We start from the raw sequence: 26,389 nt of genomic DNA on the forward strand, positions 1-26,389 counted from the left end.
CTAACTATATTGCAAATCTAACTAAATTAGCATTAAATTCAATTACTCATTAAACCAAACTATAATATTACTAAAACAACTAGTATAATTCGTGAAACTAAAATACAAATAAATCTATTATGTAGATTTATAATTATTTATAATTATTTATAATTATTACAAACCTAAAATAAGAAGGTATAAAAATATATTACCACCAAAATATTGAATTATTTAAGCAAACAAACAAGGGGCTGCGTTTTCTTATTTATTTTATTGAATGAGTCTTATCTTCTCACTCCAGATTTCGTCCTATTTCTAGACATCTAAATTGGTACCTATTTAAGTTGAAATTTCAACGAAAGTTTACCTGATTCCATACACATGCTCAGGCTTTTCTGGTCGGTATTTGCCTTAATCAACGTAACCCCATTAATTGCCAAATGATCAATTTGTGCAAGGACTTGGTAAAAATATCCATATATACCTACATACACTGTGTATATGGTATATATTTTTCGACATTTAATTGAGCTTGTTTTCCTCTTTGGAACGAACGTGAGGGCGATGTGTTGATGATGAAGTCTATGAACAGGTAATACATGAGACTGCACAAGCAATTTCCATATTACCTAAGCCAATCTATTGATTAGTTGTGCGTGCAGCTATAATTAAATTCGGAAATAAATCATTGTTTTCGTGTTTAAGCGAAATCGAGCTAAATGCATGAACTCTGTATGTGTGTAAGTAACACTAAAAGTGAAAAATTCTAGGCATAAGACGAAGGGATAAGATGAAGCGAAGTTGAAAGGGCCAGACATGTTGGCTTTACGTCGAAAACTTGACGTGGCGCTTTAAGGGGGTCATCCCGTTTTTGTTAGCTTTTTTTGCGACTCTTTTTTTTTAAGAACTGACTAAAATAAAAGTGCGATTTTTTCACCACTTATTTATTAATATCTTGAGCCTATGAAAAACAATTTTCAGACCGACATTACCGCTCATTATTGAAGTACGCAGCAATTTATTCATCCTTCTCCAAAAAAAGGCGTTTTTCAGATACCACGCGAGAGGGAGCTCTGTTCATCTTAAAGAAATCCAACCCAATAACCAAGCTCTATGCAAACTGTAAAGGCGCTTTTTGAAAGCTCAAAGCATTCTGTATTCATTGGCCATATAGTATAATGAAAAACTCCACGTGCTATGTGGTTACTATCAACGGAATGGAGAGAGTCTCGCTCCCTGGCTGACCTCACGGTCGTTCGCGTCACTCACTCTTCCTCCCAGGCACTCACTCTTCCTCCCAGTCACATCTGCCCCCAGTCCATAGAAACCGTCTAGGGCTGCCCCCAATGTCCGGTCTGTACGGATGGCATAGTGCCTCGCAGGGCGTTGGGGCCGACTTCAAGTGCACGTGACGAGATGGCTGAGACGGCCTCAATTAAGGACCGGAAACCATAAAAAGTGCAACAATCTTGTCTGCCTAAGACTGCCTCTCTTGTGGAACATCAAGGTAGTCGGAGATTCTCCCCGTATACCAGATCAGCAAGACTGGAAGCAAACTCGTCGCAGGTGGCTTTGCCAAGCAAAATGAATGGCAGGACCTGCGACCAGGACGGATCGTTGTGAACCATAATGGCGTGCCACCACACCATTCGACTGCGGACTGGACCACTAAAGTGCGAAATTCACTCTAGACAGAGGGCCTCAGCACATGACTGTGCTGTACTGTTCACGCCACCGCGTAAACTCACCAACGATCATGAGGCAATACTTTTAGCCATGCAAGCCTTACAAAGGGTCTACATTGTCAAGGTGTATGAGGTGGAAGGGCTTTGTGGGAAGAAAGTGAGTCGAGGATAAGATCCTTAACAATAAGCTTATTCATAATACGAAAATAGCCCTTTTTCGGGGCGAACTTTTTAAGAAGTAATGACCACAATGAGTTATTAGCAGAAGTACTATAGAAAGGCGGGACTTTTTTCTTCCCTCCACATATCCTCCATTACTCTCTCCCTCCACGAATGTGGAGTTGACAAATCCATCTTTACCATGATAATATCGAAGTACACACCAGTCACCACGATTATTCAACGGAATTTGTGAAAGAGAACCTCCCGTGTCTTTCCTCATACCACTGCTAACTTTTCGAGATGAATATAGCTTCACTTTGAGGAGCCATGCCGTTTAAAGTGGTGGAATGGAATGCAATAAATTCACGTGAAGTACAAAAATACAAAACTTTGACCTTGAACTTTATTAATAATGGTTAGATTTCCTTGAAAATTTCCAAAATTGTGCATCATGTCATCGTTTATTCTGATTGATGTCAAGGGGGAGTGTTTAATAATTTTATTTGAGCAGATATCGGAGTGGAATATATTTTGGGGCCTAAATTTCACAGATCATATTCTATCACCAAATGATAATAGCCGTTCCGTGTGAATTGGGTGTGACGGACAGACAGAGCTTGAATGGATTCTTATCAGGCTTTGTTCCACGCAGCGCTGTTAAAATTGACTATTCAAATGGACTGCCTGGACCGTTCGCACTCTTTCTTTGTATTCAGCGTGTCCGCCGGGCACATTTATTGTTCGGTTCTGATAGGGACGTGCAGAAGATATTGATTATCACATACTCTCATGTTTGATTATATACCAGTTAAGGAACGTGGCATCAGTCGAACTAAGGCAACTAATCAATTCCCAAGTATATTTTATTTAGTGCCGCTACACATTCGACAGGGAACTATCCTGTGGCTTTACTATTAATCTTACCTCGCTAGGAATCATATCAACACTATTCTACACACTATACCGCATTCCACAATGAAGCTAAAAGTTCTTATTAGGTCACTTGATGACTGTCATGCCATCAAAGATGGTGGCCTGACAGCCTAACATTGAAAGGGGGCTAACAACGGAACTTCCAAGTTATGCTTCAAATTAAGTTAACTTCACTGATGTTGTTTAGGATCTGCGGGATCCTAAGTCCCCATCCACTTGATGGTGGACCGGACTAAATGAGGAGCAACTTACTCCCTCGTTTTTTAGTCCATTGATCCCTAGTATTGGAGCGTAGCACCCCAAGCATTAAGAATTGAAAAAATCAAAAATTTGACTGACGGTTTCGTCAGGCAGCGTCTGATGAGTTGCCTCTGCCCTGGGAGCAGCGTGACCGAAAGTGCCAACAGGTGGAAAGACGCTCCCTTTTATCATCGCAAAAACACGACAAGGTTGCGAGTTATATTGGACTTAAAACACCAGTCGTTGTAGTCTAAGCTAGACTAAAGCTAGGTTGTTGTTTAGGATCTGCGGGATCTTAAGTCCCCATCTTTCCACCTGTTGGCACTTTCGGTCACGCTGCTCCCAGGGCAGAGGTGAGGCAGCGTCTGATGAGTTGCCTCTGCCCTGGACGAAACCGTCAGTCAAATTTTTGATTTTTTCAATAACTTCACTGATGTTGAACACTGTCAAGAAAGGATGCCATTCCGCCTCCATATAGCACATCCTTGTAGCATTCTCCCGTAGAATATGTAGCTTGTATGCCATGACCCTTCTCAGGCTACGGTAAGGTCTCTGCTCCGTCCGATTTAAGCCGCTTCTTCCAAATTATCGTCCAAAGGTTTCCGGATTATGGACTGAACAGTTCGGATCAGAGCTCGAATGAAGGTGTTGGGACGGACGCAGATCATGAGCATGCGATAGCCCGATCTGATATGGGAGACTTTCCCACCCCCTTCATTTCATAGCCCTGCCTGATGGTTTTTCATCATAGATCTCCGTAGTGTACAGATGATAGGAGTTTATCAGTTTTGTTCTTTTAATCCTTGCTGATTCCAAGTATAGGCTTCAATCCAACCAATAGTGCCCGGAATCCCTATCTGCAAGAACTTCATCCGCTCTTTCAGTTCTGTTGATACCTTTGTACCTCGTTGGCTACCATAACCTGCTGATCATACGAAATTAGTTCAGCATATGCAAAATTCCTTTGATCCCCATATTCAGACTCAATACGGTGGAACTTCTCTTGCCACCTGGGCACCGTGGCATAGAGCAAAACATAATATCAACTGCCGCAGTAAAAATAGAAAAATTTCTGCTATGCTCGGACTGGAATCACGCCTGCCACTCAGGATAGTCTATTGGAAAACGCAATTTGCACCCACCGGCGTACCTACTTCCTTTTACGACGACTGACCGCCTTGCATGATGCGACCCCGGAGGTCTGTTCTCAGGATGAACTTGCTATTCTAAGAGCTGAGGTTCAGAGGCGCATCCTCCAGGCAGGAGAAACATAAGAGAGCGGTTAAAACTTGCAATCTCGAGTTAGTGAATTTCAGGTCGGAGATATCGTGTATAATCGGCCCTTCAGCATAAGCAGTGCAGCGAAGCGGTACAATGCCAAACTGGATCGGAAGTTCGTGAAAGCGAAGGTCATCAGTAGAGTAGGAACGGTTTAATACAAGTTGGATGACTTGGACGTCGTAATCTGGGTGTCGTTCACGCAGATGATCTCAAAATTTAACCCGCTATATGAATGTTTGGGTGACTGTTCCTGTGCAGGACTCAAATACACAGCCGCTTTTCAGCATTCATTACATCATTGATCTTCAGCTGTCTTTGCTTGAGCTGGTCTCGGAAACCCAATGGCCCTCTAGTGCCCGCGTCTGTGCGACAGTTGCAGTCCTTTCTTTGCCTTCCCCAGAGACAATCAAAAAGGAAATGCATCTACTAATAAGCAATATTCCCCCCCCCCCCCTTTTCTACCATTTTTAACACCCCTTGTGAGGCCGCGCCTCACAAAACATCTGCAGCAGGAGAAACATCACTCGAGGATGTGATGCGTCCTGCATGCTCCTTTTCGGTCAGGGCATCCGGGTCCAGAGTTTTATGGCTCTGCGCGCGAGGTCGAGCTGTCTTGTTTTGCATTTCATTTCTAGATTTAGCTCGAGTGTTGTTCATTACGATAGGTGTTCGTGAATCCTAATGTTCGTGTATCTGGTGCGCACACGTGAGAGATCGAAGCGCTCAAAGGACCCCCCCCCCCGCATTCCCAACCCTGCATAGCATAGAGGCGTGAAAGCACGTGTCGGCGGAGCGCCTCGATGGAGTTTCAACATTTGCCAGTGGACCTTCGGGGTCAATTTCACAAGTTTTTAGCTTTTTGGGATAGCTGTCCTCGTTTGACCGTCTCCGGCACCTCAGGATGGCCTTTCGATCATCGCAATCTCAATAAATGTTGACAGATTCTGGAAGGGTTTTATGCAGAGTAGTATGTCAATATGCAGAAGTGTTATAGGTGCTCTAAGCAGTTGTAACTCGCTAGCTGGACATATATTCAGCGTAGAAGTAACACAAGGCAATACATATCCATCTTGAGTACAGAGGGTGGGTAGCGAAACCTATAGGTCGTACGAAAAATACGCGATTGCCATTAGGTTGTTGCAGATAACACCCTGCCGTGCTATCCTGATAGATAATGTCGCTAAGTCACTAGAAATAAAAACCTTTGTCGCCCATGTACGTCATCTTACCTTATACGTTCCAGAGATCGGTTACCCTCATATTCACTAGCAAAGGTGTTAAAATTTGTCACACAGAATCACAGCATATATCCTTAACATATCCTGAATCTCAGCTTAGCTAAACGGCTGATTCCTTTGTGTAGGTATGGAATAGGGAGAAGGCTCACCTCCTGAGCACTCAGATTACAGTAGTCTACTGTTCTCCAAGTTCATTGTCTTACTCAGGCTGGCTATGTCCTGGCACTTACTATACCCCCCCCCCCCTTTTCCACCTCTTTTTTGTCAGGCTTCTGCCGACGGCGGCAACGAACTAGATGTTGCCCGACGAATTGACAGCGCTAGATTCGCTTTCGCGGCTCTGGCTAAATTCTGGAAATCTAGCTATCTCAACACCAAGATCAAGGTGAGACTGTTCTGTGCTAGTGTCCCTTCTGTGGAGTAGCGAATTTCACTGTTACTCAAAAGCTTCAAGCTTTCGTCACTACCTGTCTGCGTCGTATTATCCGAGTACGGCGGCGGAGTGGCCTGACGCGATGTGATAGAAAGACCGAGGTGGCAGTAGATAGGCCACACATTAAGGCAATTGCACCGGAGGCTATGAGTTGCAATGGAATCCACTCTCCCAAGATGGCTGACGAGTGGGTCGTCCCATTGGCTCTTGGTGCAGACCAGTAGAGGAAGAGTGTGAGCGTCTCGGGAAGTCGTGCCGGGAGCAGGGTGAAAGGCAACAATAGTACATGAAATAAATCCTTAGCCGCCTTAGGTCCTCTGTCCAAATAGGTACTCTCGAACAAAGGCCCGTCCACGCCTCATACAAAATTGTTCTTTGTTTGTTTAATGTTGTGCTCGAGGGTCAGTTTCTCCTACGAGTACTCTTTTATCAACACGATCACTTTTAGAAAACCTAACGCTTCCTTGCATGGGTCACATGATACCGGTTTTCTAAAAGGTATACCTTACCAGACCCCCACCTTAGAAATGCGAGAAATCGCAAGGAAGTAGGGAAGGAAAAGTAAATTGTTTTTTTTTTTAATTTATATTGGAAACAATAACATTTCAAAAACCGAAGTTTATTTCACGATCAAAAGAATTTCACCCAAAGTATCTTTCCCTACTGCCTTTAATCAAATTATAGCTCCGTGCATTTCCCTTCCAAAATCCATCTTGGCGATGATAATGAACCAGAAGTGATTATGTATAATTACAACAACTGAAAATTGAACCAATCTTCACCAGAAAAAAAAAGGAAAACGAGCAAGCATCCATTTGCGGTGTAATTATCATCATAGTGTCTGTCTTACGGATCTTCTTTTCGGATTCAAACCGAAATACAACTACCAACCAATTAACCAACAACACGTTCGGCTTGCCATACTCTAACGCATCACACACAACCACACGAACTTGAAACGAATAATTATAATAATTAAGATCGAAAGTAAGAGAAAAAAAAAATGAACAGGAAAGAAATTAAATAATTTGTAAGACACTCTGAGCATGAACCAAGGAATAAGAAAAAACCACCCCGAAAAAGCCGACACCGTCGAGACCGACCTATTATACCAATCGAATGGTTGGTTTGAGGAATATGCGAACTGAAAGTGTATTACAAGAAAAAAGCCTTTAGAACGATCACACATAACCACAAGGACCATGCAGGAATCTTTGCCAGACATCCACAGAAAAAAAGATAAATTTTTTCTTCAAAAAAAAGTCGAAAAAAAAACCTCTTCCTTATTGGAAGCTTGGAAAAAAGGGAGAATTCTAAACGAAGGAAACCGCAAAACTTCTTGGGGTATTTTGGTTGTCGTGTTTTGAAAAGATATTCCGTGTAATTTCTGTAGAAATAGTAATTATCCTGGCTGATGTTGACCAGTCATTTCAGAAATATGTTGCTCTCTCATCGATGTCACGATAAAGTGATCCCGAAGTGTAATTCGAATTATGGGGTTGAGAGTTTTGCCTAAGATTAAGTCCTGACTTGGATGGATTCAGGGATGTTTCGTCTGATAGGCTAACTAAGGTTTAGATAGGTGTGTCAATTTTATATGATGTTTTCCCGTAGCTTTTGTTCCGCTTTTGTGTAGGACGGGTTCGCTATTTCTTCTGTTATAAGCATGCTCCGGGTAGAGTGAGGAGATTTTCAAATCAGTTTGGCCACAGGGGGTCTTCGTTAAGCCTTATCAGAGGTCTAAGCTTCGTGAAAATTTCCGGCCCGCCCGCCTGCCTCACCGAACTTGAATGATTCCAATAACTATACGCTATTTTATCAAAATTTAAGGGGTCTAAGGACCAAGCTGTCGGATTTCAAACCGTTTGCCTTAGCATTCCAATATCATGTCATCTGCATTTCTGAAACCTGGCTGGATGACAGGATTTTAGATTCTGAGCTCCTCGAAAGTTACCCTGTCTTTCGTTGTGACAGAGATTGCGTTGCGCTTGGCAAGACAACTGGCGGAGGTGCCGTAATAGTTGTTAAGTCCCCTCTCCGTGCCGAAATCATCTTTTCCTCCTCCTCCTCCTACGATTCTGTTACCATAAGTGTCCTTCCGCCAAATGTATGTCCCTTCATCATATCGTGTGTATATTTTCCCTGCCTAAACCCACCTTCTCTGTACGAGGATTTCTTCGACAGATTATCAGAGGCCCTAACCGTTTTGTTTCCCTCACTTCCTTTCATCCTCTGTGGTGACTTTAATCTTCCTATGCTCTCTTGGCCCGTTACCCCTGGCCTTCCCTCCTTCCCTAATAACTCGACCCACCCTTCCCTTCCTCTATCCACTTTCATGTACACCTGTGGGACCCTCCAATTTAACCTTTCTTAGAAACCACTTAGATCGCACTCTTGACCTTGTCCTCTCTAACCTTCCTGTACGTTATCTCTCCCAATCCCTTCATGCTCCGTCTTACGTTGCCCCTGACGCCCATCATCCTGCTCTCGAGTTCGATGTTCAGATATCCTGACTCCACTCTCCTGTCGCTCGCAAGCCTACCAAGTTCAACTTTCGTAAGGCGAACTTCGAAGGTCTGAACTCTGCCCTGGCGTCAATCAACTGGGTCCCCCTGCTCTCTCCATTTACATGTGACCAAGCACTCAACACTTTCTATACCATTTTATCTGATCTTCTTCCTTGTTACGTTCCCTCTTCTCCTAAGTGCTTACGCTCTTACCCCGTCTGGTTCACCACTGAAATTCACAAAAAACTACGTCAAAAACAGACTGCGAGAAAGAAGTTCTTAGTGCTTAGTTTTTTTTCAAATCCCTTCGTTCCTCGGTCAAATCCTTAATACGTAAGTCCAGACACGAATATTTGTCCAGCGTGGAAGACTCACTAAAGCGCGGAAATTTGAAACCTTTCTGGTCCCACATTCGCAACTCCCGCTGCCCTGCCCAGTTATCCCCTCCGTCCATTAAATTCTCTGGCTTCTCAGCTAACTCCCCCCAACTATCTTGTGATTTACTCTGCAGCTACTTTTCGTCAGTCTATGTTCCTCCTCCTTCCTCCGAATCCCTCCCGATAGTAGATGTAGCCTGCCCCGCATCGTCTACCACTCCCCTTCTTACCCCTATCCTTGTCGAATACCTCATTGGCGAACTTGATGCCAACGTCGGACCTGGCTACGATGGTCTTCCAAACCTCTTTTTGCTCAAAACTGGTAAGTCCATCTCCCTTCCCCTATCTCTTATTTTCAACAAAAGCCTGGAAGGAAATCATTTTCCCAGCTTGCGGAAAGAGGCTCTCATTATCCCCATTCACAAAAGTGGCGATCGTTCGCTTGCCGAGAATTGCCGTCCCATTTCCCTCCTCTCCTCCTGTTCCAAAATACTGGTTGTTGTCTGCCCACTTTGGCCAACACATAGTGAAAGAACAACACGGCTTCGTTAAACGTAGGTCCACTGCCTCCAACATGCTTGACTTTACCAACTTTGTCGCGAAATGTATAAATTCACGGCAAGAAGTGCATACCATTTACACTGACTTCGCGAAAGCCTTCGACACTGTAAATCATAAGATACTTCTATCCAAACTCTGGTCTTTAAACGTTCCCAAACCACTTGTTTTATGGTTTGCCTCTTACCTTTCCAAACGATCCTGCCGCGTCTCTTTTGACGGCTGTACTTCCCGCTCCTTCTCCCCCTCTTCTGGCGTCCCACAGGGGTCTATTCTGGGTCCTTTGCTATTTTTATTTTTTATTAACGACCTTCCTCCCCTCCTTACTTGTCCCTGTTTGCTCTATGCAGACGACCTTAAGCTGTTTTCCGCTATATAGTCGCCTATGGACTGTGTTTCCCTTCAGAATAACCTGGACACTCTGGTTCGTTGGTGCTTGACTAATGGTTTAGCGCTAAACGTCAGAAAGTGTCACTCTATGTGCTACTCCCTAAAATCCTCACCCACTTCTTTCTCCTACTCGCTTGACGGACATTCTTTATCCTGCTTAAATTCCACTCAAGACCTCGGAGTCACTTTCGACAATAAGCTCCGCTTTAACACCCATTGCCTCGATGTCATCAATCGAGCAGCAAAATTGTCAGGCTTTATTCCTCGCTCCTCCTCTGATTTTGACTTCATCCAACCCTCCTTAGTTCTCTTCAATTCCCTTGTAAGGAATACCCTCGAGTATTGCTCCGTGATCTGGTCACCCTCCCGTAACTGTGATTGTCTTGTCCTTGGAAATGTGCAGCATAAATTCACCCGTTCCCTCTTCTTTAAGAAAAGCTTCCCTCGTGTAGACTACCCCTCCCGTCTCCGCTTTCTAAACCTTCCCTTCCTACAATAGCGTAGATCCTATCTGGATGCACATTCTTTAAACTTTCCTCGGGTCTGATGGACTGCTCCGCCGCTGACGAGATCACCTGCCGTCTTGCGTCTTATAACACACGTAACGCAGATATTTTCAACGTGCCCTTCGCGGAGGTCGAAGTCTATTTTCATTCCCCGATTCCCAGGCTTTACCGAAATTATAATGCAAATCAGCTTGGTCCTTTTAACCTCCCTACTTTAAGTAGTTTTAAACGTAGGACAAGTTTTTTGCTTTCTCCGCCTCCTCCGGAGGACAATAATTAATTGGAATTCTCTCCGCTTGTTGTCCGTTAATTAAATAAATCATGTGCTATGCCAAGTTATGAGAAAATAGGCAAATGTAACTAGTGGAAACTAAGCTTCACCTAGGCCACAATACGTCGCTTGCACTATTCCTTAGTGTGTTTGTCCAGACAGTTTCCTACTCGTGCATCCCGTAGGCCCTAGTGAACCTAAGGGCATCTGCTATAAGCAGAGGGTATGTAAATTCTATATCAACTGTATCAAAAAGATAAGAAACAGTTGAGGGAACTATATTGGGGGGGGCTTACCAGGGATGAAGCAGTCCAGAGTGCTTATTGGGGGATACGAACCCATGCGTACAAAGGATTGCTTAAACCTCACCAAAAAGAACCTCCGAATCATAGTGGGAATTCTCACTGGTCATTGTCAGCTGAACTATCACCTGGGGAAGCTAGGGATATCTACGGACACTGCCTGCAGGTTTTGTGAGGAGGAGGACGAAACCTCTATGCACGTCCTGGGACAGTGTCCGGCACTTGTGCAAAGTAGGTCGAGACATCTGGGAGAACACTTAATACCAGATGCAAAGCTGAAACATCTTTTTTTTTTGTGCGTACAAGGAGGTGGAAAATCTTAGAAACACACGTCCGCCGCAGCTTTCCTCCTTCTTTGTTCCTTCAGCAACTCCTCCTGCATTTGGATGATTGCGGAGCCAACCGCAAGCCACTTCTCCTCGGACTCCAGCATTTCAGTAACCAAGCTCTCCGGGGTCCCGCTCCTGCCCAGCACCTGGTTTAAGCTCCTTCTCTCCATCGCAAATCATGGGCAGTGAAACATCACATGCTCTGGATCCTCCGGTATGCCATCGCATCTGGGATAGTTCGGAGAATCATTTAACCCAAAGCGGTGCAGATACTGCCTGTAGCAACCACCGTGTCCCGTGAGGAACTGGGTAATGTGGTAGTTGGTCTCCCCATGTTTTCGCCCAAGCCACACCCTAATGTTGGGAATGAGCCTGTGCGTCCACCGACCTTTCGCAGACTCGTCCCATCTGCGTTGCCAGAGATCAAGCGAGTCTGACCTTGCCGCATTTCTATGCTGTGCATGCAAACATGTACAGGACACTCATTTCTTTGGCCAGAATGTCAACCGGGATCATGCCTGCTACCACCAATACTGCCTCATCTGATGTGGTTCTAAAAGCACTGCAAACCCTCAAAGCCATCCGCCGGTAAACCGAGTTCACCTGCTTCCGTCTCTGAGAGTTTGCAAGCGCCTCTGCTCACACAGGCGACGAGTAGAGCAGGATGGAGCGCACCACCCCGGCTAGCACCAACCTCCAGCAATGTTTCGGTCCACCAATATTTGACAACATTTTTGCAAGTGCCGTAGTGGCACTGGCTGCCTTTTGGCATGCATACTCTAGGTGTTCCCTAAAACTCAATTTGGTGTCAATTATTACCCCCAGGTATTTGATAGCCGGCTTTGATACGACCGTATGTCCACCGACCTCCACTTTTACAGTGTTATTTTTTCTGCGTTTCGTTATTAAGACCGCTTCCGTTTTCGCGTCCGCCAAGGTCAGCCCGGCCTTTTCTAGCCAGGACTTTACCGCTCTCACTGTTTCCATTGCATAAACCTCCACACCTTCTCGGTGTTTTGCTGCAATAACCACAGCTAGGTCATCAGCAAAGCCGACAATCGTAGTCCCCTCTGGGACGGGAAGAGCAAGCACCCCATTATACATGATATTCCACAACAGGGGACCAAGTACCGATCCCTGTGGTACCCCGGCTGTGACAATGTACTCTTTGAGGCCCTCATCCGTCCCGTACCAGAGAGTCTTCTCTGAGAGTTAGTTTTCCACCAAATTCGCTAAGTATCCGGGGATACCTATGTCAGCCAACGCCCCTTTAATTCTATTCCAGTTGGCCGAGTTGAATGCGTTTTTGGCATCCAACGCCACCACGGCACAGCAGCCGCCAGAAATCAGTGCACCTTTTGCCAGGTTTACCACCATGCCAATTGCGTCCACCGTAGAGTGGGCGCGTCGGAAACCAAACTGGCGTTCCGACAAACCATTGCTGGCTTCGACGATGGGCAGGAGTCTGTTGTAGATGACTCTCTCCATCATCTTCCCCATTGTATCCAACAGGCAGATAGGACGATACGACGCTGGGCTTTCAGGTGGCTTGCCAGGCTTCGGAAGCAACACCAACTTTTGCCTTTTCCACTGGGCAGGGAATATTCCTTCTTTTAGGCACGCCTTGAAGGTGTTGGCGAAAGGGTCAGGCCTAGTCTTCACTTCCAGTTTCAAAGCTCGGTTGGGGATGCCATCCAAACCTGGGGCCTTGTTGTCACCGAACCTACCACATATTTCCCGCAGCTCCTCCATAGTTACAGGCGGTATTATGCCGTCATTTGGCTGGACAAAAATTTGCCTTCCCCTATTTTGGTGGTGAGGGAACAGAGTGGTAACAATGTGTTTCAGGAGGCGCGGACAGGTCACCTGGGGTGATTTCCGCAGCCTTTTCATCACCACTCTGTAAGCCTCGCCCCAAGGGTTTATGTCGGCATGGTCGCACAGCTTTTTGAAGCAGTTCTTTTTGCTCCTCCGAATGGCTTCCTTTAGGCGGCCACGCAATTGCTTGTGTGCCTCCTCTCGACCGTCGCCACCGGGTTTTCCCCTGAGCCTCTGGCAAAGCCTCCTTGCCCGAAAACATGCGGCTCGCAAACTTGCGATTTCGTTGTTCCACCAGTAGTTGGGTTGCCTACTGGGGAGCAATCGCCTTCTGGGCATAGTAGCATCGCATGCTTCCGTCACCCATCGAGTGATCTGGGTGACTTTCTCTCCAGCCGTACCATTCAGGGATATGTCCGATTTGAGCACCGCGGAAAACGTGTCCCCCTCGAGAGCTTTCACTGTCCAGCCAAGCATACCACCCGGCATTCTGCGAAAACTCTTTTTCGAGCTCGATTCGCCCTTGATCTCTATGCAGATTGCTTGGTGGTCGCTGTGAGTGTAGTCCTCACTGACATGCCAAGCGATTCTACTGGCTAAAGTGGCACTCACGTATGTCAGGTCCACTATAGACCCCAGGCCCCTTCCCCGGAAAGTGTACGAAGACCCAACATTCGCCAGTACCATGTCCAGCTCCGCGAATGCTTCGAGGAGAACACGTCCCCTGACATTAGTTATCCGGCTGCCCCATTCAAGAGCCCACGCATTGAAATCGCCTCCTATTATGATCGGCCAACGTCCTCTTGCATCCAAAACAAGAGCAGCAAGCATCCGCTCATATTCGACGAGTGTAGCGCTGGGTGGAGCATAGCAGCTGTAGATGTGGATGCCCTTCACCTTCGCTCTGATGAAGCCCTCCTCCGGGTGCTCCATTATTTAAGCTGAAACATCTGGAAGTGGGGAACATACTAAAGTTCCTAACGGTGACAGGCCTGCTTGAGATACTATGATCAACAGGTACACTATCACCAGTAAAAAGGGCACAATAGTTCTTCAAGGACGCGGTGCGACTTTCCCTTAACAGAATAATAATAATCTAAAAGATATTGGGCAATCCTAGTAGACACCGGTTTGTATTCTCGGAAAACTTCATAAAATCACCGGTATGCGCATATATGCTTATACAATAGGTCCTACTCCGTCAAATGGCACTTAAAAATCGTCTATAAATACGTGTTAATGTAGACAGAACCATTTTTTTGTCCCCGAAAATACCATCGCAAGCCGAGATGACAATTAACAAAGATCCTTCCGATTGTTATTTTGCTTTTGCCAATTATCATTCCATGCTACACCCTAGGATGTCAGGATGAATAGCAGCTATAACTGTCGGGAGTCGGATAGTCACTGGAAAAAACAATGGAACAATGCATATGCGTGCGAAACCCAAACTTAAAAACAAACAACAAATGCGACTTTATCACCACAATAAACCCATGGGTCAGAAAACCGCATAACAATAGCAAAAGAGTTAGAGGACATACGATTACGATACACACTATGCGGCGGCACATATAATAAGCGACTATATCTCTCCTTATGAGCCTCCAACTAGCATCAGAGACAGCAGCATCTTTTCATGTCCTGGATTCCATCACAAAAAAGTTGCCGAAAAATTTCGGGGAATTCACCAAAGAGTTTGATTTTGCTCCGATTGTGTTAACTTTTTTCTTGTCTTGTCCTTCCACTGTTTGTCGGTTTACCATGGTTTAACTTAGTGCGAAGTCAGTATCGGGTACCATGCGGGCGGACGTGCTAGTGTGTTGTGAATCTTTAGTGCAACATTTGCCGCGCGTATAGCCTTTAATTCGGAACTATGCGGTCTTCAGCGGCACAAAATATTTGTCGCACTTTCTTACACACCCCAAAAATGTCGTTGGAATTATTGGCTTGGGTTGTGTACGTAGCTCAGGATATATGGCTACAATCTTCCTCTCAACTGGCCCAATCTTACTTGCATCCCAGAAAAAAATCATAAAATCGCCGTACCATATGTGTAAGTTTATCTCTTGATCTTCGTCAAAGGTAAGCAGCGCACCAAGTACCATTCGACTATGGGATGCTGCCTCGAAGATGGTATGATGGGATGCGAAGAAGAAGATGACTCTGACCGGTGCTGCATCCGCGAAGACAATGGAGCACTTTTGCTGAGGACAAACTTACCTTGCAAGATGAACGACTTGAGATGAAGACCAGGCGGCATAAGAACTGTTGTTGGTCTAGTTCATTTAATGAGTGGGGAGGTAGAATTGGTATCGATAGTTAGCGGGAGTATCGGGATCACATAGCGCAATTAGACTCCGATTTAGGGCATTGATTACCCCTGGACTCCGGAAAAAAGGACTGTTCAGAATGAAGAGCCTCTAGCCTCTTCATCCAGGGCGTAAAATCGGCAATTCTTCCTCTACCATATCAAATCCAAAAGCGACCCTTATGAAACCCTGGTCTTCTCTCATACGTTCTGATCCCTGTATCCGCCAAAGTGGTTCTTTTTACGATCGTTCCGTTCGTCGTTTTCTTAATTGTTTAATTTCCAGGCATCCAACGTTCGCGGCAAACGTGTGTACTACTCACTCCGGTATATACCGGGCCACGGGATCGCAATGAAAAACCCCTGACGAGCAAACCAAACGGTCTAAAAAAGTTCCCTGCGGGACATTCGATTGGATGGATGTGCGATAATCGTGCGTGGTGGTCATTTCGTGGCTCTTATACGATCGTCCGGCATCATTCATCCCCGTTGACTGTTGCATTGGAATATATTATATGTTCAAATTCTAAAACGGTATATGAGAGTAATCAAAGGAGGATGACAGTCGAAACTTATCAGTAAGTTAAAAATTGGTAATTGGAAAAAACTGCGTATAGGCTTTCGAAGGATCCGTTTTGGAGGCTTTCATTTTCTTATTTAGCCTGGACCTATACGGATTTCAAAGTATTCAAGAATAGGACAAGAGATTTACTTACAATGACACAATGGACCACGCCATGGGACAGGCATGCAGTTCACAAACCCAACATATGATCACGAAGCGATGATGGCGCAAAAGAAAATGTGCAAAATTTGACACTTACTAGACAACAGAAACGAAGAGCATATGGTATTTGAAAAGAGAAAACATGGGGCGAGTTTTTCCGGGTGAAATGAAGCGGAGCTCCCTCGTTCAAAACCCAAAACCAAGCGTAAACCCACTAAGTTCAACTTCCGCAAAGCCAATTTTGACGGTCTGAACTCTGCTTTAGCGTCTTTCAACTGGGTTCATATATTAAGTAATTCATCGTGTCATCAAGCTCTTAACACCTTCTACAATATCCTCTCTGATCTCCTCTCCTGTTATGTTCCTTCCCCCAAGTTGGGTAAGAACGTAGGCAGGGAGGGAAATCCCTGCCTACGTTCTTACCCAACTTGGTTCACAACGGAACTTCATATTAACATTCGCTTGAAAGATACACCACGGAAGAAGTTTCGGGCTTCTAAGAATGACGCCGACCTTGCTCACTTTCAAGCTATACGATCTACTGTGAAGTCAATGGTCAGAAAGGCGCGTAAAAGGTACCTATTGAACGTCGAAGCCGCCCTTGCCCGCGGTAACTTAAAACCCTTTTGGTCTCACGCTCGCAACTCTCGTAATCCAACTCAATCTGTCCCTTCTTCTATCAGCTTCGCTGACTCCACTGCCAACTCCCCACAACAATCCTGCTACCTTCTCTGCACCTACTTCTCTTCAGTGTTTTCTCCCTCGAGCCCTTCACCCTCTACACCTTTCATAACCACAGACTCCTCCGAATCACTAGCCATTCCTCTCCTTACGCCTTCCTTGGTTGAGTTTCTCATTGGTAACCTTGACCCCAATGTCGGACCTGGCGCCGATGGGCTTCCTAATATCTTCCTTCTTAACTGTAGAAAACACATTTCCCTCCCCCTGTGTATAATCTACAACAAAAGTCTAGACGAATGCTACTTTCCCCGTCTCTGGAAAGAGACCCTTATCATTCCTATCCTCAAGAGCGGAGACCCTTCCCTTGCTGTGAACTACCGCCCCATTTCCCTTCTCTCCTCTTGCTCCAAAATCCTAGAAAGATACGTCAACGACTGGTTGACCGCGCACTTCGGTCACCTCATTGTCAAAGAGCAGCATGGTTTCGTGAAACATAGATCAACGGCTTCAAATCTTCTGGTCTTTACGAACTTTGTTGCTAAACGCTTGAATTCACGACAGGAGGTACATGCTGTTTATGCTGATTTCTCCAAAGCCTTTGACACAGTTGACCATAACATTCTCCTCTCTAAATTTTCTTCGCTAGACTTCCCTCCCTCAGTCATCTCCTGGCTTTCCTCCTATCTCTCATACCGTTCCTGCAAAGTTTCTTTTCATGGTCACTCATCCCGTTCTTTCTCTCTTTCCTCTGGTATTCCCCAAGGCTCTATACTTGGCCCGCTACTCTTCCTGTTTTTTATCAATGACCTCGCCTCCATCCTCACCTGTCCGTATTTGCTTTACGCAGACGACCTTAAATTGTTTGCCTCTGTTTCGTCTCCATTGGACTGTGCTCTCTTACAATCCAACCTTGATAATTTAGCCCGTTGGTGTTCGGTCAACAAGCTAACACTGGATGTCAACAAATGCCACTGGATGCGCTATTCCCTGAAACCCTCCCCATCATCCTTTTCCTATTCTCTCAGTGGTCAACCCCTTTCACTACTGACCTCTTTCAAAGACCTGGGTGTAATATTCGACGATAAACTTCGTTGACATCATTAATAGAGCGTCCAAAATGTCTGGTTTTATCCTACGTTCCTCGTCCGACTTTACCTCAATCCAGCCCTCCTTAACACTCTTCAATTCCCTTGTCAAAAACATCCTTGAATATTTCTGTGTAGTCTGGTCCCCCTACCGCATCCGTGACGGCCGCGCTCTTGAAGCTGTACAACGCAAATTCACCCGGACCCTCTTTTACAAAAAGAACCTTCCACGGGTTGATTATCCGTCACGACTCCGCACCCTCAATCTCCCCTCCCTACAGCAACGCCGTATCTTCCTTGATATGTGTACTCTTTTCAAACTCTGCAATGGTCTGATGGACTGCTCCGCCAACTCGGATATTACTCTCCGTATCGCCTCGTCTCATAACGCACGTAATGCGGACATTTTTGATGTACCCTTCGCCGAGCTCGAGATTTACTTTCACTCTCCGATCCGGAAGTTTTGCCGGTCCTACAATGCCCTACAGCTTGGTTCCTTTGACCCTATGTCCCTTTCTAGCTTTAAGCGCAAAATATGCCATTTACTTGCTCCTCCCTCTGAGGACAATATGTAATAAGAAATTTGCTTTCTGTGTATTGTCCTCATTAAATAAATAAATAAATAAATAAATAAACTGTGGCTTTGTCTACTATTTACTTCGGCTCTTTGGTATTATATGGGAATTCCAGTTTTGACGAAGGAATCAATGGTCATACCAATTTGAACGGAGCTGAAATGAATCCTCTTAAAAAATAAACATTTGCAAAAGATTAATGGACAGCGAACATCGCATCGGGATGGCAGGAGATCTTTCCGAAATATAAAGTGCTAGAAGGATCCTAAAAGGGATGAATGGAGACTTTGGAATAATCAACGCTACCGAGGCGAGGATAGATCTCTCTGTAAAGTGAGAATTTCACAGACGGAAAAAGGAAGCCTGGGAGAACCAACAGGACTGTGAACTCGAAAAGTATAGGGAGCAACCGCACCAGGTGGCATAAGACAGCAGGACGAAACCTTACACAACTCGATGCTTATCCTGCCGAGACAAAGAGTGGAGTCTGACTTCCGACGGAATGGGCATATCGGAGCGATAGGTTGAGTATTTTGAAGATCTGCTCATTAACCAGAACATCGGTGAATTGAAGGTCCCACCGACTGAAGACGACCGACAAATACGGCCACCACCATAGAAGAAACAGTCCTTGCAATCCAGCGGCTTAAAAACCATAATTCGCCAGGACCCGATGGGATTACAGCGCGGGAAAGCGAATCAATAGCTGACGACTGGCAACCAGGGATTATCTGTCCCATACATAAAAAAGGGGGATATCATGCTGTGCAGCAATTGTAAAGAGAGAGGTATCCGTTGCTGAGAACCATCTATTTTGCTAGGTTGGATAGTCCCATACGGCCAAAACACTATTCGCCCATTCCAAAATGGCCTTCACTCTAGGCAAATCAACAACAGATCAGATTTTCTCTCTGGGGTTCCACCACCTTTTTCATCGAATTTAAGGTCATTTATGATAGCATAGGTAGGGCAAAACTGTACATGGCCATGAGAGAATTCGGTGTGCCGGTGAAATTGATAAGACTGACTAGGCTTGCCTTGACAAATGCGCGAGGCCAGATAAAAGCAGCAGGATCACTCTCAAGACATTCAATATCAACAACGGCCTAAGACAAAGGGATGCCCTATCATGCGTTCTCTTTAAGTTGACTCTGAAAAAATTGATCTGCGATGTTGAGGTAAAGGCGAGAGGCACCCTCCTATTCAAGTCCACCCAACTACTCGCCGATGCTGACGATATCGACATAATGGGGAGATTTCGCCATACGGTCAAAAGTCTGACTGTACAAGACAATGATTTTGTCAGTCCTTATGAATTCCTCGGAAACCTGGGTATTTAGCAAAAAAAAATTGCAAACTCTTGACCGAGTTCCAGGGAAGATTCCTCCGAAGAATTTCTGGCCCCCTACATGAGGATGGAAGATTCCGTAGCATACATAACGATGAAATCTATGAGCGATACCATGACGGCCTGACTGTGGATAAAATTCGGCTCAACAGGTTGCTTTGGGCTGGTGACTTAATCCGTATGAAAGAGGATAATCCAGCCCGGAAAGTATATAAGGGCAATATCTATGGTATAAAACGAAAGGGATGGAGCGATGGCGTAAGTCAGGCCGCCAGACAGCTTTTAGGAATATCTAATTGGTGGACTTCGGCGCAAAACCGGAGTTGTCTGGAGTTCCTTATTAAGACAGACCTAGACCGGTTGTTGCACTATTGATGATGATGAGGATGAAATTCCCCACGCTGTTCCAATAGGTCCCAATAGTTCCTTTCAATTTACGCGGTCATAGCAATGCAGATCTAAAAAGGTCCTCGACTCCCCCCTTAAAAAACTTAAAAATCTAGAGTAAGACCAAGCTTTGACGATTTCCTTAATCTGGTCATTTATTTGAGGGATAATTTCATGGCTGAAGCTAAATATTTAACGACACGAAATCTAATTAGAAATAAAGCAAAAGATGTCATCATAAATTTAAATGTAGTTTTTAAAATAGAAACTAAATAATCCAACCAAAAAATATCCTTAATATCCTCTCTTTCTTTTATTAAAATTCCAGAATGTGCTACTGACTATTGCAGCCACGGAGTCGATACACTTCGACAGCCGAGCTATAAAGCTCGGCACAATATCAAAAGTGTTACTACCGTCGGAAACAGCCACATCGCCATCATCTTCGTCATTCACGTTAAAGTCACCATCATCAACGTCTTCACCACCAATTTCATCACTAGCACAAGACTTAACTATAACGTCACTGGTTCAAAAACCTTTAAATTTCTGCGCTGATCAACATCAAAATCAAGATAATCATAAATTTAACTCTGCAGACCATGACACGAAAGATAATAAAACTGTTCAAATTACACCAACGTCTACAACACCAACAACAGTAATTACAACTCCAATAGTGTCACCAAAAAACGGTCATTATTCTTCTGCATATACGTCGCATACAGTTCCATTAAAATCATCAACAACTGCATCGAATATTTTGTCAATCTCTTCTTCTTCCTCTGTTTCACCAATATCACCAACGACAACAACAACAACAACAACAGCAACAACACCATTATATGGATCTATTGCTACAAATTTCTTGCATTATTCAAAAAATCTTCAAGATAATATCAGTAGATCGTCAGAAAAATTGTTAGATTTGAATTTATCAAATGTTGGTGTAACAGGAACTGTATTGGCTGAAATACCATTGTCAGCAACGAGAAAATTAAAAAAATATAATAAACCCACTGCCAACAGTATGCCACCACCTCCTGATTCACCGCATGCCGATTTGGCACCGAGAAAACGTCGTCGTAAACGTGATGATCCTCAAAGTTATTTCACCAATTCAGAGGTTAGTGATGATTTTTGTTTTTGGGGTAGTTTGTAGTTGGTATTTTTTAGGGGTTGAAAATTTACGAAAATTTAATTTATTTTAAATTAAATAAATTTAATTTATTTAATTTAATTAAATAAATTTAATTTATTTAATTTAATTTATTTAATTTCCTTTCTCTGCATTTTATTAGGAATTCATGGAAAATTTGGGTTGACAAATACGTTGTTCTTAAAGTCTTCCCTTAACAAAGCACGTGTGACAAAGCCACGTTATTTGGATGTTCAGGCCATTCTTAACTTTTTCCTTATGATTGAATTTTCATCATCAACTCACCAAAGGTATCCGACCTTATTTCTCTTCCAAAAGATTACTTTGTTTGGGATATGAGGGACGCTAAGTCGACATCTACTTGATGATGGCCGGACCAGATGGAGAGTAACTTATTCTCGCTTTTTTTTTTTGGGCCACGGACCCTTTGTTTTGGACATAGCACCCAAGTATTCAAAAACAAGAAAAAAACCATTTCGGAAGCAGCGTGACCGAAAGTGGTAACAGATGGAAATCGCTCCTTTTTATATAATCGCGAAAACGAAAAGGGTCCGAATTATATCCAACTTAAAACCGCCAGTTTTTTAAGCCTAAACCCTGAATCTCGTCAGTTGCAAGCGGATCAGTTCCAAACTGATCGTAGTTTTGACAGGGTCATTTCTTTCACGGGGCCCTTCTCAGAGCCTACCTGGCGAACCTCAAAACCTAAGAACCCTGAAAATAATCAGGAGGCTATCACCTCATGGTGTTATACTAGGCCATAATTGTCGCTTCAGGCAAATTCTAAGACTTTGAATGTCGGTAGCATCCAAAAGTAGATATTCTGAAATAATATTTGCATATACATTACGTGCTAGGTACTAATGGGACAAACGTTTTTATTAGAGAAATACACAAAACCCTTCATACCTAAAGCGTCCAGTTTCTGGTCTCCCATCTTGTTCATAAGATGAAAACGGTTAAAACCACTTCCGATAAAACTGCTTTCTATAAAACAGACAAACCCTGAATCTATTATATTTTCAGGGTTTTATTTTAATCTGCCCGAACTCTGGAAAATCACGTTCAATTTTGACGCTTTCCTTCTTGGTGTTGACCTTAATGACAGACACGTAACTTGGGGCGACTCAGTAAACAACAAAAATGGCAAAGTTCTCTTCCATTGGTTCCAGTCAGGCCCAGTTCTTAGCGCGGACAAGAGGTTCTACCTTCCTTAGTCTGTGTCACTAGGGGCTCCTCACTTTCAGCTCACTTCGACCATCATACCATCAGTCTCACTACCGCCCCTCCCCCTTCCGTACAAATGAAGACCTTTCAATTTTACAAACTGGGACGATGTTCAACGCGACCTATCCAGTGCGATGGGTCCTACCCTAGACAAATCACGCATTCACACCAACGAAGAGCTAGCCTCTTATATAAGGAAATTCAAATTTGCCTTCGAAATTACAAATTAAGAAACATGCTCCAGAAAAAGAGCTTGGCTACTACAAATACGGTCTTTACCCCTCAACCTTTCTCTTCGTCCGCAGCTAAGGAAACCATTATTCCACCGAATGCGTAACAGATGCAACGCTGACAACTGTCTTCTCTCTGAGATAATTAAAAATCTGTGCAGCGGAATTAATGGAACTATTAGATCCGAACGCCGAAGTCCTTCAAACCTGGCTACCAAGTTTTCACAATGGTTGAAAGGGAAAAATCGGCTTTCAACCTCAGCAACTCCCCGATAAAGAGTAGACTTCTTCCGCCACTTATTCAGGGCCACTACTGTCAATGATGAAAGGTTGAGTTTAGAAGAGCCTTACCTACACCCCGTTTTCCTCAGTTCCAACCCCAACCCGGCTGACAGAGTCACAATCGGTCTGTTCCCTCTTCTATACATCCCAAAAAGAAGTTGAATTTACAATCATCATGTACGCCCTCTCCAGGGGTTGACCCATATGATCAAGCTGTCATGCGTCAGACTGAAGAAGTGGCTGTCTCACCCTAATCCACTGACAAACAAATCTTGATACGCGCAACACCTCGTTGGGTGAGCGTAGGTACTACGTGCAGGACTGACCCTCCTAACGGACAGTAATTCTCCTCTTAACCATCACCCTCTTTTACCCGCTTCTTTTGTCGAAGCTTTTCCCAGGACATTCGCGTTTGGACAATGTTCCGGTAGTCAATCCTCGCGCAGGTGTCGATTACATTTTGTCTGGGTTAGACTAAGGCAGTCGACATAACCTAGCTGAGCATGAGTTCTCTTTAACACCAATAACTTCTTCCCTGAATTAAGGTCACTCCTTCTACCAATTACGGTCTCCAATCCACGTTTCCTCAATCCCGCAATCTTCTGAATCCTTGATCCTTGTCCTTCTGCAGGGCCAAATCGAGCCCTTTGCCGGGTTAGTAGTACTTAACTACTATTTACAATTAGCAAGTTACAATAGCCTGTGCTTAGCACCCATGTACCCCTTACCAGGCCAGGAGTATCATAGAGGAAAGGGATTTTAAGCTTCCAGGGTTTGACTCACGATTTAGCAGGGCTTTAGAAATGTGGTCAATGAGGTTGTTTTACTTTTACCCTCTTAGATTAGAGTTGTCCTCCGGACACTGAAAACGTATTCTCGAAGCGGTTTGACTTTGGCTCGCCTATATACGATTTTGCCGACTTTTTTGGCCTTCCTTTCATTTTGCCATGACAGGAACAGGTGATCCAAGTAGGTACTCCATAACTGATAATGGGTCTTTTTCGCGCCGTGCACAGGGTCAGTTTGGCTTTGATACTAAAGCTGGTTTGTTACGAAGAAGACAGTAAATGCTACTAACTGCGCCATGTGCCTTGCTGACAGTCAGCTCAGGGTGTGGGTTGAAGGTTAGGAGTTGATGAGGTTTAACTCCCAATATTTGATGGTGTAAGACCTGCTCACTGTAATGTTTCCGAGTCTAATTTTTAAGCGTTTAGCTTTTCTATGGATGTCTCTACTACCTTGGTAGCTGGTAACTCCTCTAGGTAACTCCAAGGTAATTCCAAAAGTCAGGTAATATCTGCAGAGGTCTACTCCGTAGTTCTCAACCGCTCTAGCTGCCCTATTGGAGTGGAGATTCGATGCAATCAGCCGTGAAGTTATTATACTCGTATTAGGTTGTTCCTGAAAGGGATCCTTGCGGTTCTCCCGATGTTACCGGCAAGAGATCAGAGGATTCATTCACGGTACTTGGTAAAAAGTAATTTGCGATATTTATGTTTTACCGTTAACCTGTTCATCTGTTAAAACATATTAGGCCCGAGTTTAATATCTGCTAGTCATCGTGTAAATTCTTTGTTGCTAAAATTCGCCACCCTTTGCCGAATAATCGTCCTCAGGCAATTAAAATAGGCAAAAATGGTCAGACATGCCTGATAGAGTTTTGAATGATATCAGTTGAAAGTCGAGGGCAGTTCCTTCAGATAGCAGGAAGAAGTCAACGGTTGATTGACTACTGGGCCTTGTCGGTGAATCTGACAAGACCATGTCAACGTAGGCTGACGAGGAGGGATCCTGGGGTAGCGTATCCCCATTAAGATTTATCGCCCCAGATACTGTGCCTCGAGTTAATATCACCACCGAAAATGAGATACTTACATTTTAGTTGGAGGTTGCCCAAGACTTTTAGGTCCTCACCTAGTTGTTTAGCTCCAGAATTGCATATGGGGTAGACGAAAACTACCAAAATCCGCCCACCATCAGTGGTTTTTACTATTGTCGACCCGTCGGAAGAGTTGAACAGATTACCGATGACGACTTCTTCAAAAGGATTGTCTTTTCTGACAGCCCCCGTGTTGATGTCATTCGGTGAATCGGACATTATGATTGCTCTTAAGATGTATTTCTGAAACACAATAGATGTTTGCTTTCAGAGTACCAATTAGCTCTTGGGCAGTGGCTTGTTGGGGTTGTCAGATCGGAGACGCTGAGTTAAATGTGACAACATTTAATTCTATAAGGCCATTAAAAGTTTGACAGCTGCGAATTGACGCTGCTCTTTGGTTTGAGCAGATGCAAATGTTTCAACTAAATTCTTAAAATCTGCTTGGTCCTTCTTTTGCCCATTAAGGACGGGTTGCGGAGCAATTCTTGGTTGAGAGTTTCTAGCAGCTTGTGCGTATGATATGCCTGGTTGGGCCAAGATTTGTGACATCTGTGTCACTGGCTGTCAGTCGTTTTCTTCGATTTGCCAGCTTTCAATCTGGCAACCAGTTCTTTGTATGCCGGACATCTGCGGTAGCTCGCGCGATGTCCATTTTTACCGCAGTTACAGCAGCCAGGTGTTTATGTTTTGAGTTTTAGGCATTCACTATTCGGTTTCTGCGCATGTTAAACTTAAATTGTCGTTTCTTGCCCAGAGCCGTCACCACTATCAAGCGATCCTCAAGGCTTACTTATCTGGGCTCAAAACGAAAGACTCGTGATTGGTCTATAGAGGCGGTCCAGGCGTTTGAAACTGTCAAATCGAAGTCACAGTCTCCGCCACGGTTTACAAGTATGGACTCAAAAAGTTTCTTATCTTCGGCTCAAACTCTCAGCTATTCTGGGAAACCTCGGGAAAAGGAACCGGGGCCATTCATTCCCACCCATTTTCGAAAGAAAGTATTTCACGCTGTTCATGATCTCGCGCATCCGTGTATCCCGATTAGTAACGGGAAAGTACTTCTGTTCCTCCATAAAAAAGGATATCAGTTCTTGGCCCAGACAGTGTATCGCGTATCAGAAGTGCAAGGTCATCAAGCATGTAGAAATAAGTAGCCACATTCCTTCGGTCGACCAAACACTTTTACACCATTCACCTCGACATCATTGATCACAATCACCTACAGGTTTACGCGGTCGCCTGAAACAATACCTCTGACTGATATTACTGTATAATCATGTGTTGAGGCCCTCTGTCGAGAGTGGATCTCGCGCCGGAATTATAACAGACCAGGGAGTGCAATTCGAGTCTGCTCTTTTCTCGGAGTTAGGCAACCTCCTTGGTCTCAAATACCATAGGGCAATTACATACCACCCGCAGTCCGATGGAATGTTGGAACCGTGGCACCGGACGCTGAAGACCGTTTTAACGTTCATAACGATCC

General features: G+C 44.4%; 1 protein-coding gene across 9 annotated transcripts in view; it reads left to right on the plus strand.

Moving 5' to 3' along the window:
- LOC119660999 (zinc finger protein 2) overlaps window positions 1-26,389 on the plus strand; it is a 187,048-nt gene that overhangs the window by 44,935 nt on the left and 115,724 nt on the right. For 5 of the 9 annotated variants that reach the window (XM_038070099.1, XM_038070100.1, XM_038070098.1 and 2 more), the window contains one exon: window positions 20,455-21,252. In XM_038070099.1, coding sequence (XP_037926027.1) covers window positions 21,157-21,252 — 96 coding nt within the window. In that variant the 5' untranslated portion in view covers window positions 20,455-21,156. Of the gene's footprint in view, window positions 1-20,454; window positions 21,253-26,389 lie in introns of those variants that run through there. The other 4 variants (XM_038070097.1, XM_038070103.1, XM_038070105.1 and 1 more) reach the window with 1 other exon arrangement.

The sequence above is a fragment of the Hermetia illucens genome, chromosome 7 (assembly GCF_905115235.1).
Source record: "Hermetia illucens chromosome 7, iHerIll2.2.curated.20191125, whole genome shotgun sequence".
NCBI lineage: Eukaryota > Metazoa > Arthropoda > Insecta > Diptera > Stratiomyidae > Hermetia > Hermetia illucens.